General features: G+C 35.0%; 1 protein-coding gene across 2 annotated transcripts in view; it reads right to left on the bottom strand.

The window, feature by feature from the left end:
- Positions 1-18838, bottom strand: part of ARHGAP5 (Rho GTPase activating protein 5) — a 47350-nt gene that overhangs the window by 13485 nt on the left and 15027 nt on the right. For both annotated transcript variants that reach the window (XM_058839236.1, XM_058839246.1), the window contains exon 4: positions 9505-9652. In XM_058839236.1, coding sequence (XP_058695219.1) covers positions 9505-9652 — 148 coding nt within the window. The remainder of the gene's footprint in view (positions 1-9504; positions 9653-18838) is intronic.

Here is an 18838-nt window from a genome sequence, read left to right as displayed (position 1 = left end):
TTTAGCTTTTAAACTTCTTGCATATGTATAATATGTATCTCTAAGAAAAGAGGGAGAGATAGAGAGCACTCAACATTTCTTTTTTCGGACAGCTTTTTAAAGTGGTTTAAAGGGATGTGGTTCCCCCATCAGCAAGGCTCTTGATTTTTCAGAACTTTTTTTAATGTTCTTACTCTCCTTGCATTCTGGTCCAGTTGTAATTTTCAACATATCCTTACCGAACACAACCACTGCTGTAATATTATATGTTAGAATCATATTATTTATTTGCTTCTCTGTCCTGCTAGCCTTACAACACCTCTAGGTTTAAATAACTAGATCCTCTTTACGTCACATCACCATAATCTGTACTTATTTGAAGGCAGTGCACATCCCCTTTGCCTAGACGACTCTTTTCTCAAAGTACCTCCTAGAGCCTAATAGAGCCTCTTGCACATTCTTTTGTGCTGACAGCTGGGACCAAGGCTCCATCCCATCTAACTGGAACTTCACCACATGGGGTTCAAAGAATTTCAGAGAAAGTGAGCAAGGTGGATCTGCACCTATATGCACCTATAATCAGTCTGTAGGACACTTCCATTCTTAGGCTCCAAGAGATTTTCACAATTCTTGGTTCTTCCATGGAACATACTAACTTCAGCAGAAGGGAAGACCAAAATTTACCTGCTATAATATCCATTTTCCATACCACATACTACACTATCTAGTATATGCTTGAGGAGAGATATAGAAAGGACAGGAGAGAAAAAAACCAAAACCTACAAACAATCTTTTTGTGGTACATCCTCCCAGCTTTCTGCAGAGGGTGGCTGACATAGGCTTTTGCATAAGGTGTTGTAATAGCCATATGGGGATTGATCCTTCACTAATTCACCCAAACCCCTTCAAGTAATTTACTTGTATTCTTTACATCATGGTGAATGCAGTTTTGTCATTCCAGAATGTACATTAGCAAGCACACTGAGTTTATGCTCAGTATTTGAAGTTTGCATAATTTTGTTTCTCAACAAGAACTAACTTCTCTACATTTTCCCAGCGCCAGTTTTTTAAATTTATGTCATTTTTCTTCCTCAGAAATGTTCTAAGCTAATCAGTTTGGTGTATCTTTATCCAAGAGTTACTATTACTCCCGTATGTATTATATTTTCCAATTCTTTCTATTCTGAGAAAGACTGAACCAAATTGCTACCAGTATCAAAATGGTGCGTATAGCATGGCATTATGTAATAGCATGAATTTTCTTCCTCCATAACACTTTTTTTTTTTTTGCTTGCTTGATAGCAACAGAGTTTAAGTTTTCAGAGAGCTGTCTATGATGATTTCAAAACCTTTTCCCAAGTGACAACAGCTATACTAACATTTAGACTGCTGAAAAGCCACAGAGTGTCTGCTAACAACATCCACAGCCAGACTCTGCTATCATCTTCTGTCTGTGTTTCTAAATAAGTGCCACGATTACAGCAAGTATGTCTCTCCCAGTTCAATTCCTTCTTCTACAGTGGCCGATGGAACTTTTCAGGACTCATTCTCCACTACAATAGCTGAGACTATCATTCCCACACTTAATCTTTGTAAATTTGGTGATCTGTATATTTCTCTATTTTTATTCCATGGATTCATCTGGCGTAACTCTTTTCAACCCCTCCTCTATAACATAAGACTTAATGAACCACCAATTTGCTGGTCCAAACTAGTAATTTCTATGTACACCTAGAATGCATATAATTACTGAGCAAAGAAGTCAAACTCTAAGTAAGAATCTCACACCAACTTTACTTACATAAAACATATTTAATGTGTCCTTATTAACACTGACATTTAAAGTTCCATGACATTCAATTCATGCACTGAAAACCAGAACCAAAAATAAGTGTCTTACTGCTTCTTGTAATAAAATGATTTATAGCATATTGAAATGTTCAATAAACATTGAGCGGTGTAAGGAAACAAGCAGTACTTTTAGAAAGACCCTTATAATAGGAAGCACTCCAAAGCTGAATTAACATTTCTATAATTTCACTAACTGATTATTAAACAAGGTCTCAGTCATTTTATGAAGTGCCACTCAAGCCCATATTTTATGGCCTACCCATTTCAAAAAAATAATACAAAACTACAATTAATATGACATTATGAACATGCCTGGGAAGAGGTAGGTGCATTCTTTGCTTTATTAAAAACAGGAGACAACTGAAGCATTATAGTTTTCCAGGCATATAGCTGTTTCGTCACTTTAGGTCTGGAGAATGCTGAGGGAGTAAGTGAAGCAGCAGAACTATCATACCCTGGCATCTTGGTCCTATCTGTGTTGTTTAGGAATTCTTTATATTTTTCCCATGATGCTTCCTTTGAAGAGATACCTCATTAGCAATACAACTCAAGTGCACAACATGTGTTTTATGAGTATTTCAAAACATATTTTTTCACAGTTTTCAGTGATTCTCACACACTTCTAAATTAATGCATGAGCTCCTCCCCTGTCTGGTAGTCAGTCTTCCATTAGGAGCAATGATGCCTGTTTTACCCTCTTGAGCTTGCTTCCTTTCTGTTGATTAATTCCAAAGTAACAAGACACAAACTGGTGTACAGTTTCCTAACTACTGAAACCTATTCTATGTCAATTTTGAAGTGATCACAGAAAGAATTCTCAGGAGATCACCTAGTGCAACCTTCTGCTAAAACAACAGTCAACACTGAAATCAGATTTGGGTGCTTATCTAAATATCCCTTTAATATCTCACATACCCCACAATCTTGCTAATCTGAACCAGCGCTTTAATAACCTTCAGAGCAAAAGTATTCCCCTTCTTTCTAAATCAGAACCTCCTATGTTAATGACAATGTACTTCAGTTCTTTAGCCTGGCTGCACCTGGTCAGTAACCTCCTCATAGGTATGGGAAGCTGCCTCTGGGTACCTCCTCAGCCTCTTTCTCTCAAAGGTGAATAAACCAACATATTAGGAACTCCAGCCCCTGATTCTCTTTTGCTAGACTCAAGTTTGTCAACACCTTTTATGTCCAACAAGTGTAGAGCAAAAATTAGTAACCACTTTTGCTGCTGTAGTGTCTGCCCCTTCTACTGAGACAGTCCAATACAGAGGGCATGATCAGCCTATTCCCCACCACGACCACAAGATCCTTTTGATCAGCACTGATACGGACCCAGTCAAGTGCTCAGCGTGTACTACTGCAGGGGTTTAGTCCTTGCAATTCTAGCTGAAAGGCCTGGCATTTGTCCTCACTGAATTACTTCAGGTTCCTACTATCCCATTCCTCCAGCTTGGCTACGTTCCCTTGAGCAGAAACCCTGGTCTTAAATCCATTAACCACACCACCCACTCTAGAATCACTCAGATACAAAATACGTTGTAGAGTTATTTAAACCAGAATCAAGAGTAACAGTCATGGCCTGTGTGCATTTTTTGCTGAACATAAAGCTTCATGGCCAGTTGAGTCAACTTAACTGAACAATGACTGAAAATGATGGTTTCACTCCCTGCCTCACCAATCACTACTTCTGTCCTCCCCTTGCTCCTGCTCCCTGCCTTGCACTTGTTTTAGCACACATGACTCTTAACTAACCAGCTGTAATACTACACAGCAGGACTTCTACCATTTTTGCTGATACTGCTTTTCTAAACAGTGAACTCCACTGATTCAGAGACATCTGACAAATATCCAAAATGAAGTGACAGAACCATATACATCAGGTCAAGGGGGTGTCCGGTTCTGTTCTCTCTGACCAACACAACAAGTTCCTAAAACCTTCTAGCTCTCCCAAGCCCCTTGAATAAAAGGGGAGGTAATCAATCTTGAATTTCTGCAGTTTTCAGCCACTAGGAATATATTTCAATGATTTACCTAACTTTTTTACCACAACAAGCACTACTGACTCATTTTCTTTGTCTATTTCTACTAAACCTCATTCTCTGGAGACAAACTTTGCTTTATCTATATACTGTCAACGTAAAAATCCAGACTCACAGCAGATTCAGCATGTAAGACGATGGTGTAAGCTAGGTTTGAAGGAAATTTGAAGGCGGCAATATTCTTTTACTTTAATTAGCTCCAAAACTGTAAATTTAGCAACATTACAAAAATGTTAATTATTAATATTAAAAGCAGTAATTATTGTACATATACCAAATACACAATTTTTAATTTCTCTTATAGCTCTCCATAGGAACCATGAGAGATAATGACATTTAGCTCTGTCAAAATCTTTCTTCTGCCTTTATTCCATTCCCCGTCTCGCATAAACTGAGTAACTAAATTACTAAAACACAAATTATTCTAATAAGCTTCTCTTTGCTAAATTATTTTATCTACAATTAACACTCTATTAATGTTATCAGTTTTTATGAAGTATGGAATCTGAAATTTATACTCTGGTCAATGAAGTACATGGATAGCAATATTCTATTACAAATGAAAAACATTTGAAAGCTCAGAGAAAAAAACACATTAAAATACTGATATTAAAGTTGAATATCATCAAGAACTACATGTACTCAATGGCAAAACTGCTCGAATTTGTAATGTTAATTTGATGTCTCCCTCCTTGGTAAAACAAAATTAAATGTAACCTATAGCAAACTTTTCACCAATGCATGAACGAATATAAAAAGTAAACCCAAAACGCAAAAAAATACTGAAATATTAAAAAACCATCAAATGCTAATAGTATCAGTAAGCCCAAGTCATCTTGCCTGAATTATTTGAAGTTTGGGAAAACTTAAAAATCAACAACAGTAGGTTACTGAATACTCCATGAAATAGTTCATCACTGAATTTGAGGTGTGTATAACCACATAAAAATATTACCAACGAAACACTCAAGCGACAACGTTGGCATAAATATGTACACTTTTTACACTTCCAATTGGACATTCAATAAATATTTTTCCATTATACTGAAATACAAAACTCAAACCATATCAACATTTTGTTGAAGACATTAAATTAGCCTTCAGAAATACATTCCTATCTCCCAGAATATTGAATATCTGCCTTATTCTCTCCATACAACTCTCAGAGAAACACAGAATTCATGCCATTCATACAGCTAAACAGTTTCGTTTCAAAAAGTATTTCAAGACTGCATCCTGTATTTCAAAAAAAATTAGTTGTACTAAAAAAGGTAATGGTGTACATTGGATTTTTTTATTTAAAAATAGCAGGTAATCTTTTTTCTACCATATCTTAGCATAGCACCATTACTTCTATACAAAAACAGCCACTACAATTCTCTTGAAAATCAAAACTCTGGTTTCCCGGCTAAATACATTACCATAAATCTAGTTTACAGAAAACCAGAACACTTTAAAAGTTCATTTCAAATGGTGCAACAAAATGAAGTTCTCTTCAGTCTATCAGGAGAAAGCAAAAAACAGACCAGAACAACTGTATCATCAGAATACTCTTTCGGAAGCACATAACCAAAAATAGCTACCAATGACAGTCAATTGGAATAGCTGCTCTCACGGGCAAGTTACAAAGCAATTTGCAAAGGATGTGACAGAGGTAAAAGCACAAAAATATCATACATGTTACTAGTGACGGGAAAGTATCCATATAGTCTGTAAAAGGTTACAGATAAGATCACAATATCTTTACCAAAAATCAGTTTCCTTGAAAAAATTATATATTTATACCAAGATGTTTAGTGGAAAACTTGGTAATTCACTATTGGCAAGTTACTTACCTGGAAAAAAATAAAAATCTTTTGATCATCTTGTTCAGTGAACCAAGAAAGAGCTCTGACAACCAAACAAAATATTACTCATCCTGCTATAATTACAATTAATTCAAAAATTAAAGGCTTGGATAGAAAAAAGGCTTTCCTATAATCATGGACAATGTAGAAACACAGAAGCAAAGTTGTTTACAGTATTTAGTAAATCCTTCCTCCTTTCTTATTCAGAAGTGACAGTGGTATAAAATTTAAGATGTTCTCACATGGTATTATAATTTGTTTTTAATCAATAAATTTCAATAAAACCAAGTATTATGTGCTATTGCTGATTCATACTCTCAGTACCAGTGACAGTGCAGACAGCTGTGAAATGGAGGTTCTAACACATATTTACACCTTACCAGCTTTAGATCTACTCAGGTATTAGCCTGAGTTAATTGCCCCTCAGTTTCTGCTTCCAATACTATCAAAAAGATTACAAGGAGATTCAAGCTCTGTATTGAATTTCAAAAATTGGTTGGCTTCATAAAGCTAAGCCAGTTTAGAATAAAGCTTTTTGCTGAAAAATACTAAAGAGGAACACAGAGACAATAACCTTCTCCTATAGGCACAGACTTAGGATCCCTTATCTTTACCAGATTAACCTTTACCTTGACAGAAACAATATGGCTTCTTCAGAACAAAAAAAATCTGTTGATTTATAAAAGGCTAGAACTTTTAAGCTCCTGAATTTACTTTAGTTTTTCCAAACTGCCTCTCTTCTACTGATACACACTTTTTTTTTTGGTGAGGATATTCCAGAACATTATGGTAAAACAGAAGTCTGATGGTATTTTATGCCTATGCTCAATTCTTTACAGTTTATGGTGGACTGAGAATCTTCAAAGACACTTTAAGGTACTATTGTCTCATTTAGGTATCTGAAATAGAGAAAACTGTTTTTCACACTGTGTGCTTTCTAGCCTCAGTCAAAATTTAGATGAGTGGGTACAAAGCATTGCCTTGTATAATTTCATGAGACAGAAAGAGGAAACATTAAAAATTAAGATTCTCCCTTCAAATCGAGATTAATCACATCTTCACAAATTCAACCACAATCCAAATTACATAGGAAGGAGCTGAACACCATGAAAGTACCTGAAGAGGAAAAGCTAAAGAATTATATGCTCTGTAAGAGATATATACAGATTAGCTGGGTTGGAAAAGACTGCACTTCTTGATTAAAAAGACAATGATAATGAACACTGGTATTCAGTGCAGTTCAAACTGACAGCAGGCTTACTTGCTAAGAGACAGATGAGTACTGAATGACTCCCCAGGGCCAAGCAGATTTATCATATAGGAATGGTACTATCCTGAACTCCAGACTGGAGCCAATAGGCCCTGACTTGCCTTGTGCAGACTGATAATCTCCAAAACTGCATTTGTGGAATTTTCTCAAACAGTCCCAAAGTCAATGATGCAAGTCTATCTCAGCACAGGATTTGAAGGCAATGCAAGTGAACATTCTTTTCTCTCAAAGGCAATAAATATCAGAACCCTGCTTGAAACTCAAATACCTACAGCATGTTAATACAATATAAAAATAATACACACTAGAAATAAAACTCCCACAGCCAAGTATGGAAGCTGAAAACAACACCAAAGCTACTTACATAGAATCCAGAATAGGAGAAAGAAAATTTTAATACAGCTCAAAAGCAGAGGTTTTGTTCTAAATGCTTAACCAAACTAGGAAGACACCTAGTGTCTTCACAGTCACAAACAATACAGATGGCACAATGTTTATCCAGCTTACATTTATGGCCAGAATTAAAATTCTCCATTTGCACAGTAGCATTCCAGGATGAACTAACATATGCGCAGCTAAAAGGAAAGTTGTGCCTTCTAAGTCAGCACTTTTGTGGAGACCCTACATTTTGAGCACATAGCAGCTTAACCCAACATCTTATTTTTCCAAGACAGGTCATGAGAAGAGATGTGCTAAGCTGGTCACATGGCTTGACAATTACAAGGGGAAAAAAGACAACAAATAATGTTCCCACACTATTATAGTTCTCTCTCACTCCACAAGCTGGTGAAAACTCTTTGAGAGAAATACCTTTTTTTTGAAAGTTTACCACAAAGACAACAATACTTATAAGCAAATAGAACTTTTAGAACTGGACTTACAAATTTGTTGCTTGAAAGTATTCTTAGAAAGTGACACATGCTCAAATTAAGTTATTGCTAGATTCTACAAACTCTTGAAATTGGTCTTCAATACTAGTTAATATTTGTTTTATATAGCTATGCATAGCAGCTGTATGTAGACACTCTTAAATAACACCAAGGACAGTGACTCACCTATAAATTACATGGTTTGTTTTGGGTTGGGTTTTTTTTTGCTACAGAAAACAGCAAACACAACATATATATTGAACTGCCTAGACTGCTATTATTCCTTGCCCTTCTTCTTTCTTTCCCATTTTTAACGGGGTAAGGTGGAAAAAGCAAAAGCAAGAGGGCAGAAAATACAGCTCTTACCTTTAATCCATGGAAAGTAAAGGTTAAAGACCGATCTATACTAATATCTCAGACTACAAAAAGATCAGGGCCTGAGGTTTCACCTAATTTTTTTACTGCAATAATGCAGTATGTAAGTCATCAAAAACAGCTATGAGGCTTACCACCTGTGGTAATTATTTTGGAAACACTGTTCTTACAGATGGCAGCAAAACTGAATTTTACTATAAGAAAGAAAATCCTTCAGCGTTACTCTTGCTACAACTGCTACTATCACCTTACAACCAAAATTGTATCAGAGATTTTAGCAATTTAGAAAAATGATACTGTTTTACTTTGCACTAAACAACATCCCATAGCAGACACACATCAAAAGATGGTCCCGCATATGTTTCAGCTCAGTCACACTGTCATCTACTTCAAATAGAGCAATATATCATTTACAAAACTTCAGAGCAAACAGGATCTACACACTAACTGAAAACTAGTGCTCACACTCTTTAAAAACAAACAAAAAAATTCCCCAAAAACTCCAAACAAAACCCAACCACAGATCACTTCCAAACCTCAAAACAAATCCCCACTCCTAATGTAGTCTTCTGTTTGACCAGCAAAATCATCCTACTTGCCTCATGGTCACACAGTAAATAGGTTGAAAGTGGGAACAAACACAGAACCAGGAAGCCAGGGAGAGAGAGAGAAAACCATACTCTGAAATTTAACTCTAGTGTAAACATATATATGTTAATATTTTACATCAAACTGCGAAACTACATCTTAAATAGCTTAACCTTTTTCATGGAGAATTACAGAATATTTAGAAAATAAGTGTTTCTGTCTCTGAAAAAAGCTGGTTTACCTTCAAAATCAAGAAAGCAAGCTGACTAATCATACCAAGACAGAAGCCATTTCAAATTTTTGTATTCTATAATTGGAAAAGGTGGATTTCAGAGCTTTTAAACACATGAAATAAAACGCAATAGTGAAACATGTAAGACTGGCCTGCCACTGGGTTACACGTCATTTGGCATTAGAAAGTGATACAAGTTTTTTAAATTACAGGGAACATGTTAAACTTCAGACATATGTCAAAAAGTAATTAAGTATTTGTATAAATGAAGTCAAAAAATCATCACATATTAAGCATAAAATTCAGAAAATACATTCTAATTTTTAAATGTGCCACGCCCACAATTACTTATTTCTATGATAAAATTCTAAAAGTAATTTAAAACAGGAAATGAAAGGCTTTACTCATTATACAAAATGGGAAAGTCTTTCCTCTAACAGTCCTCCTATCTTACCTGTATCTTCAATGAATTGCACACATTTTTCAACAAACAGAGGTATTGGTTTCTCAGGTGTAACCAAATCTTGTAGGGGCATCCCAAAGTAATTACTTTCCCAGTTTCTACGGATTGGAGGATTGAATGTCTTAGTTTTCTTTTTCGGCTACAACAAAACAGAGTTATTTAAGTAATATTCAAGCAACATTTTAACCAATTAATATTTCAATCATTCAGTAAACACAACTGCATCATGCATCTATCAGACATTAAAATTCCTCTCCAGCAAATTGAATGAATAAAAATTAAATGTACTTTTAAAATGATAAAAGTATTATTAGATAAAAACCCCTCAACTTCTAAAAGTTTTGATCCTTTTTGTATTATGTTAGGAACAGGATTACCCAATATAACGGTAATTGAAAGACCACAGGAACAGAAGTAAAACCACCACTTGTTTAGAGCGCTGTGATTTGTATAGAGATTTTCAGCACTGCTCACACAAACCACATCTGAACCACACTTCTTTAGAAATTGTCAGGATAGAACTGTGGTGTCATATCACCAGAGTTGGTGTCCTCTGCATATATTTAAAGATACTAAATAATCTTTATAATGCAATTGTGTAAGAAACATGATGATGCAGAATGACTAACAAGCAATCAAATCTTGAAGTTACAGTTGCAGGCACTCATACCAAGTATGAATCCTTTGTTACTGGCACAGGATCTTAGCCAAAAGGAGGTTTGCACACAATCAAATCAAAGATGGTTTCATATGGAATTTTCCTGGGTTTTTTTTTGTTTGTTTTTACTGAGAAGGACTTTTATCAGTGGAACTGATAAATCAGCCTTGGATGATTACAAGAATTATAATGTATCAGATACCATAATTCATAATTCATCTCTGAATACTGATGAAAACATAAATTACATCAAAAATATTTATTTAGGCAACATCCAGTTCAGCTGAGCAACAGCTGAAAGGGCCAAGCTGAAGCTAAACAATATATAAAGTCAGTGAAAACATCTTTGTCAAATGTCAAACGAAAGATCATTTTAGATACATATATTAAGGCAGTAAAGAAAGGAAAAAAAAATTCCATTTTTTTTTCCACAAGGTGTTCAGTACACATCTCCACCATCACAGAATAAATGAAGCAAGATATACTCAAGACTGTGTATTTAAGATCATAAAGACAGAAAAAGTCTCTGTGTCTCTCTTGGAAAGCAGACAGGTATATGGAATAATAAACTAGGACTCTACAGAAATTTTATGAAAATTGCAAATATTATCTGTGTAGAATACCTGGACATAGTATGAAGTATCAGACATAGCTACAAAATTGGAGTAAAGAATGCTCTTTTCTAATAATTGTCCTGCTTTTAGAAGACAGGTTGCAAGGGGCTGCCATATCACATCTGATATTATGCACACAGAAATGCAGAAAGGTTTCTTAGATAAACTCTACCTGAAAACAATTTAATCCCCTATTTGGAGAGTGAGAATTTGTCTAAAAAATTTAATGGAGCATAAAGAATAAAAGAATAAAGAGAAAAAGGAAAGAGAAAAGCCCAACTCTGAAGTCCTTTGCAAACTAACCTGAAGGCAGAGTAGAAGAGATGATCACTGCAAGACTATTCCATAAACATGAAATTACAATTTCACAATACAGTTACAACAATAAGTTTATTATGTATTTCTCATTATGTATAATGTATTTTGCATCTCTCCTGTCCACTATTTATTAAAATACCTCTCTCATTATTTTCCTTTTTTTTGGGGTATGTGAGTGCATAAACTCTCCACTGACAGCTTAAATCAAATCCTTCTGCAAGTAACACTATCTACATGGTCTTTACAAAAAATACTCCTGTATATTGAAAACAAAACTTTAAGGCTTTAAGAAAAACCAACATGCTATTTCCTGATTTTAGACTTCCATATTTTCATGAAGTTGTTGGTCTAGATTTTGTAAGTGAAGAACTTGTTCTGAACAAAAAGGTGTTCTATGCGAAAGACCCAATCTTTGCCAAAAGACCAACTGACTTCAGGGAAAAAAATATGGGTCTTATTTCTAACAAAAGTAAGTCTTAATGAAAGCTTTTCTTTAATTGCTGCTTCCCACTCTGAGAAAACAGCATTTTTTTCTGATACATCACACAGAGAATAGAACTTTTATATTTGCTAGTCAAGGCAAAGACTACCATATTTTTTGCATGTAAAATTAACTTCTAAAATATCTCTAATGAAACACTAAAGAAACTGTTAAACATTAAATTATTAATTTAGTTAAACAGCATCTGAGAAAAGTGAACCATTTCAAAATTCCTAGATTTTGGCAGAGCAATTATGATTTTGCCCCAGATATTTTTAGTTCAGTCATTCTCCCCAATACACCTATGCCCCACAATACAGCAGTCATATAGTACTGCATGCAGCAAGTACTAATCTAGCCACAGCCAAAACCAATTTTGTATGTTTCTCCTACATCATCATAAAAAAGAACAAATACAGTTAAAGAAGACAAGAACCAGCACAAAAGTTTTGTTACTTAAGCTGAGCAAAACGCTCATTGTTCACATACCACTGTTTTCATTTTAGTAATTAAAACACAAGCCCAAGACCATAACGTTGAAATCCTTAAGTTTTCCTAGAGATCTGTGGGCCTTTGTATAATTGATTGCTGCACTTATGTTGAGCTTTCAGCATGGGTTTCACCACTTGCTTCTTGCCAAAGACAACTTCTCCTCATACCCTAACAGAGGTTAATGCCAAACCTCCAACTGTTCCTTATATATTTTGGCAGGAAAGCATTTTAACTCTGAGAATTCCAAACTTGCCTTGCATTGACTTGCAAAATTGCTTTATTTTGCAGTACTTCAATCACCAAAATACACGTTGCAAAAGATTAGCTGAAGTCCTCAACAAAAAACAAGGTAAACATAAAAACATATACTCTAGCATGGTAAAGTATCTAAGTCTTGATTTCAAAACCAGAAGTATTATTACAAATAAACATTAACTTTAAAAATATAGATGTAAAGAATACTCAAGCTTAACCCTCTTGACTACAGGTACCAGGGAATGAGCCAAGCAGCACTCATCATCTAGAGAGAAACTAGACTAAGACTTCAGCTAGCTGAGAGTCTTGAGAGTACAATGCACTTAAAGACAACCTTTTAAAATTAACTGAGAAAACTAAAAACTGCCAAAATCCTATCAAGTCCCTTTATGGATGGGCTGTTTACCTTAGGAAGCCTTCTGTTCAAGACAGGCCTTTTTTTCCTCTTATTCCCATCCCACCAGAACTATGATTAGTAATTTACTTAATAAAGAAGAAATTCAGCCACTTCTCTACTTCCAAAAGACTTCGCTAATACTTTTTATGCCAAGAAAATTTTCTGCCTGCTTTGTCTGCAGTCAGCCCTAGGGTCATGGAGGGCAAAGTCAGTGTTTTCAGGACTTATTTTCAGGACTAGTAAAATATAAAAAAACATGCACCGTGAACAGCATTCATTTTACAGGCTTAATAAAAGTATTTCTAATCTCTAATTCATAGCTAGCTCTTCAGAAACTGTATATGAATAATGCAGATCCTTGTCCCTAACAGGCTCTTCCTTCCCTTCATGCCTTCTGCTATTCTTAGAATTCCAGTTTGTTACACTGTTTTAAACTACAAAGGCTCAAGAAGGCATATGGCTCTAAATATGCATATTAAGAGTGCTAAATTTGAACAGACAAAACCTGAAAGTATAGATTCTGATATTTCCTATCCTCCTCAGGAGAAAAAAAAAAAATTACTGCACATTCCAGTCTGAAGTATTTTGCTAAATTAACCACTGAATTTACACAAGAACAGCTAACTAAAAATACAAGTTGATCTCCCATTGCTCACATGTTTACCATAGTCTTACTAAAACTGAGATCAAAACACATGGGTTCTATGGTTCCTCACACAATTTCCATAATAGTTTTAACATAAAATTTCATTTTGAAATTATAATGGCAGCAAGCAAGTTTAAGCATAGAAAAATAGATGACAAACACACTGCTTCATGTTCCAGAAAGAGTAAAAGATATGAGAATTCATCAAGATGCTAGTGGATTTTTCTTGCCGAAATACTGAGAAAAGTTTTCAGATTAAATTAAAGTAAAAAGCTTCTTACAACAATATTGGTATAAAGGATGGCATAAAAATGGAAAGAAGTCATTCACAAACATCTTTGGAAGCAGGGAGTGCTGTCTGCAAACAGGGTTACAAGGCAGAATGTTTTACAACACTGTTTCTCAGATTTAATTTAGCAATATAGATGGAAACTCCATTCACAAAAAAAAAAAAAAAATCAGACCTTGAATAATCAAACTATTGACTATTGGCCAAGGAACCTAAACAATGGCATGCCAAAGGATTATAAATAAACAGTTAATTTACTATATTGTTCTCGAGATCTCTCTAGTTAGGATTTGTTTTCAGAAGTACTTAAAAAATTCAAGATAAGGCTCTGCCTTTCCCACTGCAAACACTAACTCAGAATATTTGCTGTTCTTGATGTGTTGTGGAGAATAAAAACCTAAACAACTATACTTTGTCTATAAGAGGTGAAAAAAAATGCAGCCTAAATTAGACACTGAACATATCTCAAAGTGCTTGCAAAGATAAGAGTTCTAAAGTAGGTGGGTAAAGTTTTAATACTCATTAATTCCATTGTAAAAACAAATAGTAAGGTTATTAATTGTCACTGTATGGAATAGCTACAGGCTTCCACATCAGGTAGTCTTCCTGCTGAAAAAGGAATTACTAAATTATAACAAAGGTCAAAAATAACTTGCTATTATTTCATGCTAATAATAATAAAACCAATAATAATTGACAAATAGTTTTTAAAAATATTTATATTGGGCTTGTTTACACAGTGAGAACAATGGAAAGCCAAGGACTACTGCGGTTTGGGCTTTATATTAATGCATAAAATGCATTAGTTGCAGCTTTAAGGTTATTGAAGTGGTTCCTCCTATCTAAGATATTAGAAGGCTTCCTTCAGCAAGATCCCCTTCCTCTAGCAATCTTCACACCCTTTCCTGACCTGAAATTTTCTGCAGTTTCTGTTGTTTTTATCTCCCAACTCATGAAATTAAACTGAAGACAAAAATAATTTATGATACAGCATGCAAGGCTGCTGCTTTTCATGTACACCAACACCAATAATGTTTACACTAGACCTTAGCATTAAAAATTCTGATTGAGACAAGCATCTACTTGTAATTCCCCTTTCCAGTTTTTGATAAAGACATGGAGATGAATGAGCACACATCTCAGCTGGAGAGGACTTGGCAAAAAAGAAACAGCTGAGGCAAAGACATATTTTAACATTTTAGTCCATGCTTAGTTCCTCTAAGTTTGTGAACACCATCAAGGAAATAATCAAACCTAGGAAGTATGCAAACATAGGGAAGAATTTACTCTGTAAACCACATTTTTTTGCTATTTTGTTTAACAGCAGAAAGGACAAGGTGCTTTTTTCCTAAGAGAAACTTCACAGAAGAAGTTCTGCAGGTGAAGAAAATAGGCCACTACAGTTCAACAAGTATTAGCACACAACATGCACTTGAAATATCGAACAACATGCACTTGAAATATTTCAAGTTCAGTGTGCACACACAACTACACATGAATGTGGCCAAAAAGTCCTGTGTTTCAAGCCAGTCTGCTTGCTTTCTTCTCCTCCTCCTTCTTACTTGTCCTCATATTTATCCCCACCAGAAAAAGTTCAACAGTTCACTTGTTAATAGCACATGCAAGGTCATATCATAAATTTTTTAGAACATTTAGACATGTGCTAATAAAGTAAAATAGGATAAAGGTGGGTGTATCACAAATTAGACTATACTGATTCAGCCTTTCCCACTTCTTCTTTTCTAGAGGCAAAGATAGAACTACCATCTGTTGGTTTTACCAATCTGGACTTTAGTAAGGCACTCGGTGATGACATATAGGAAACTACAGTGACAACTGAAGGAACAGAAAAAAGATGATATTCAGCAACAAAAAGGACAGTCATAGAGTAATGGAAAAATCCTGCACTGCAATGCACAACTAATAAAACTCATGTGCTGTAATGTGCCTGTAGCACATGCTGTAATGTTCAGGTACTATACATGTGTGTATGTACAATAAACCACCTGTGCTGTGCAGTGTGGAGTCACTACCTGGAAATTATCAAGGACAAGAGCAGGCCAAAGGCACCTAAGGTGACAGCAACTGCAGTTAAGCAAAATTTGGATGCAATCACACAATTGTGTCGGGCAGTAATTTCTAGTAGATCTCAGCACACACTAAGATTACATGATGTACTGTTATGACATTCCTTGCAATAATATGCACTGTTTCAGTCATCCTCATTCAAAAACATAGGTTCAGAGGAAGATTTCATTTTTTTTTTAAATCTTTGAAAACTCAGGCCAAGAAGTAGCCATTTTCTCTTCACCATTTTGGAGGTGACTGGCCAGAAAAAGAAACATTTCAGGAGAAAGGTTACAATAAGGAAGGGTGAAAACTAGGAATTGCAAGATTCTTTACCAATACAGAGGAAATAGAAGCTCTGGATGAGTTTTTCAGAGTAGTAAGAATGGGGGGATAAAAGTTTTCAGAGGAACTATTTTTGTGATAATTGAAAGAAGAGCTCAAGGATGATTCTCTTCCAGTTCTGACTACCAGTATACTGAAACTAGGTCTAAGAACACTAGCACAGTGTTATGGACAAAAATAATGGGCAAATAATTCAGACCAAAGCACACTTGCTTAACTGGTCTGAATTTTAAATTGTTTCATTTGGTAATAAGAAACATTACATGACCTTGCAATTAATGTTACCTGCTTGCCAGAGGTTTGTCATTGCTATACTTTCCACACTAAAATGTTTTAATTTATGCTTCCAAACAGCATCAAGTAGTACAATTCTGAGTATTTACTTCTGCTTTTAATAACACCTGTCCACAACACATTTCTAAAGTTTGATATGCATGTGTTATCCAAACTACACCAGTTCATGCTCCTGCTCTACTGTTTGTCAGTTCTTGCTTCCTCCTTCCTACTCACCCAATTCTTGCCTTTATCCTTTCAGTTGTTTTACCTGAACCCCACAATTACTCTACATCCATTCTCTGCCTCCCTGTATCTGTCCTAGTACCATATTTTTATGTGATTTTATCCTGAGTCAGATAAAACTGGGGACCTGAAAAGGTCAGGACAGAATGAGCAACCTTCAGCACAGTCATGTCTCCCCTGCAACACCCTACAATAAACCCACCCAGAAACACCACATCTCAAACCAACAAAAATGCAAGGAGTATCAGGAATGTTACATCCTACTTGGGCTTTAAAAAAACAATCAATATTTAAAAAAGACAATTAGGAATTCAGTCTTTAAAATCCAAGTTTTTCCAAACAAATTAATTTTGTTCATAAGACTTCTGCATTTCAGAATCACTAGAATTAAAGCAAGTACATAGGATACACATGTATCCTATTTTCCCTTTACACAGAGCTGAACAATTCAGAAAAAGTAACAATAGGAGACCTAAGAAATAGTCAGAAAGAAGTACACAAGTTCTATTTACCTCTTTTACATTTAAAGAGTCAAAATTCTAAAAAAAACTCAGCAATCTGGAAATAGTGGCAGACCAAAATAACTACCAAAATAACCAAACAACTGAAAAGGACAATATAATTTGAATAATTTTTGCATTTCTGTAATAAAAGACTTCTAGTTGCTCATCCAAAACTACTCAGGAAAACATGCAGAAAACGTTCCAAAACTAAAAAAATTGCATGTTTTGTGAAATAAAATTAACTGTTAAAAAACACAAACAGATAATGAACTAGAATGACTCACTTGAACTGGAACTACTCTCACTTCAACTTCATGCAAGTCAATACACAGAAAAGTCACTACTTATCTTACCCAAAATACTTAGAAAACTTGCAAACATTTGAGCTATCAAGTCAATTTGTTTCCTCACAATAATTTCCATGATGGTTAAAAGTTTTCACTAATTTAACAGTAGCACCTTTGCTACATGTGAGTAAAATACAACTCCCCCCCACACACAAAAAAACACCCACATAACCAGCAAATCACAAACCAAAGCAAAACCAACCAACCAAAACTTAAAACAATTCTACTCTTCAAGAAACCTATCCACTATAAAAATCAAAACAGCTTGAAACTTCCAATTTAGGCTTCTTCTCAACAGGCGAAAACCAAAAGTGGAAGCTTTGGTAGACCCATCAGGGGGTCTCCTGACAATTTCAGGAAGAGAAGACCCCACTGTAGAAGATCTACCCAGTTTAACACAAATATTCAACTCAGAGTAACTTGCTCTCAACTCAACACTGCTGGGACAGTAGGAAGATTATGCAACTACACTTCAATTTCTATGTAGAAAGATTATTTCAAGCAAAAGGAGTCCAGAAGTCGGACTCAATGATCTTTATGGGTTCCTTCAACTCAGGATATTCAATGATTCTATGAAAAGTATATAAATGATTGTTTTTTAAAAAATTCAAGTTTCTCCAAAAGAGTAACTTCAAAGTATTTTTAACCATATGATTTTATACCCGCAAGACATCATTATCCATGCTTATGAGTAAGCCTTAAGAAAGTTTAGTGGCCTTTAAATCAGTCATGTGTAATTCAAATCACAGCTGCATACCAGGAAGAATTTTATCTATTAGTTAAATTTAACTATGCTCTATTTTAACAAAACTTATTTTTGCTATTTAAGTACCATCAGATTTAAGCTAAAAAAGTGACATTTCAAAAATGCTAAAAAAGATAGTATTAAAAAGGTCAGATTACCTTGAGACAAGATAGAAAATATTTAACTCATCAGCAACACTTCTGATTTCATGTCAAACCTATACCTAACACAATGATTGCTGGCCTAAAATTAAAATCTAAACTATAAAGAATGTACATCTAGAACCCACAACACTACCTTGATGATACAACTTTTCAGAGAGCCAGTCAAAAAATAAGTAACTCTCAGTCACGAAGATGAAACATTTTCAAGTAAACTGCAACATTATTATCTTCCCTTTATCTCCCTATTTTGTTCCTTTTATTCTGCTTGTGTAGAGATCTGTAAAGTAGTACAACTTTCACCTTGATTATCTGTTTGCCCACACTAGGAAAATGCAGCTACCATATAGTTTCCTTTTTATGCATTTGTTCTAGTGCTCTAGGAAGACAGCTAAGAATTAAAAAGAAATTGCTCCTTTCATTCACCAGCCCTAAACCACATTCCAACAGCAAAAACTGCAACAACTGAAAGAACCGGTTCTACTCAA

This window comes from Poecile atricapillus, chromosome 1 (genome assembly GCF_030490865.1).
Source record: "Poecile atricapillus isolate bPoeAtr1 chromosome 1, bPoeAtr1.hap1, whole genome shotgun sequence".
NCBI classification, from domain to species: Eukaryota; Metazoa; Chordata; class Aves; order Passeriformes; family Paridae; genus Poecile; species Poecile atricapillus.
Note: the sequence above shows the minus strand (reverse complement) of the source record. Positions and strands in the feature narration are given on the sequence as shown.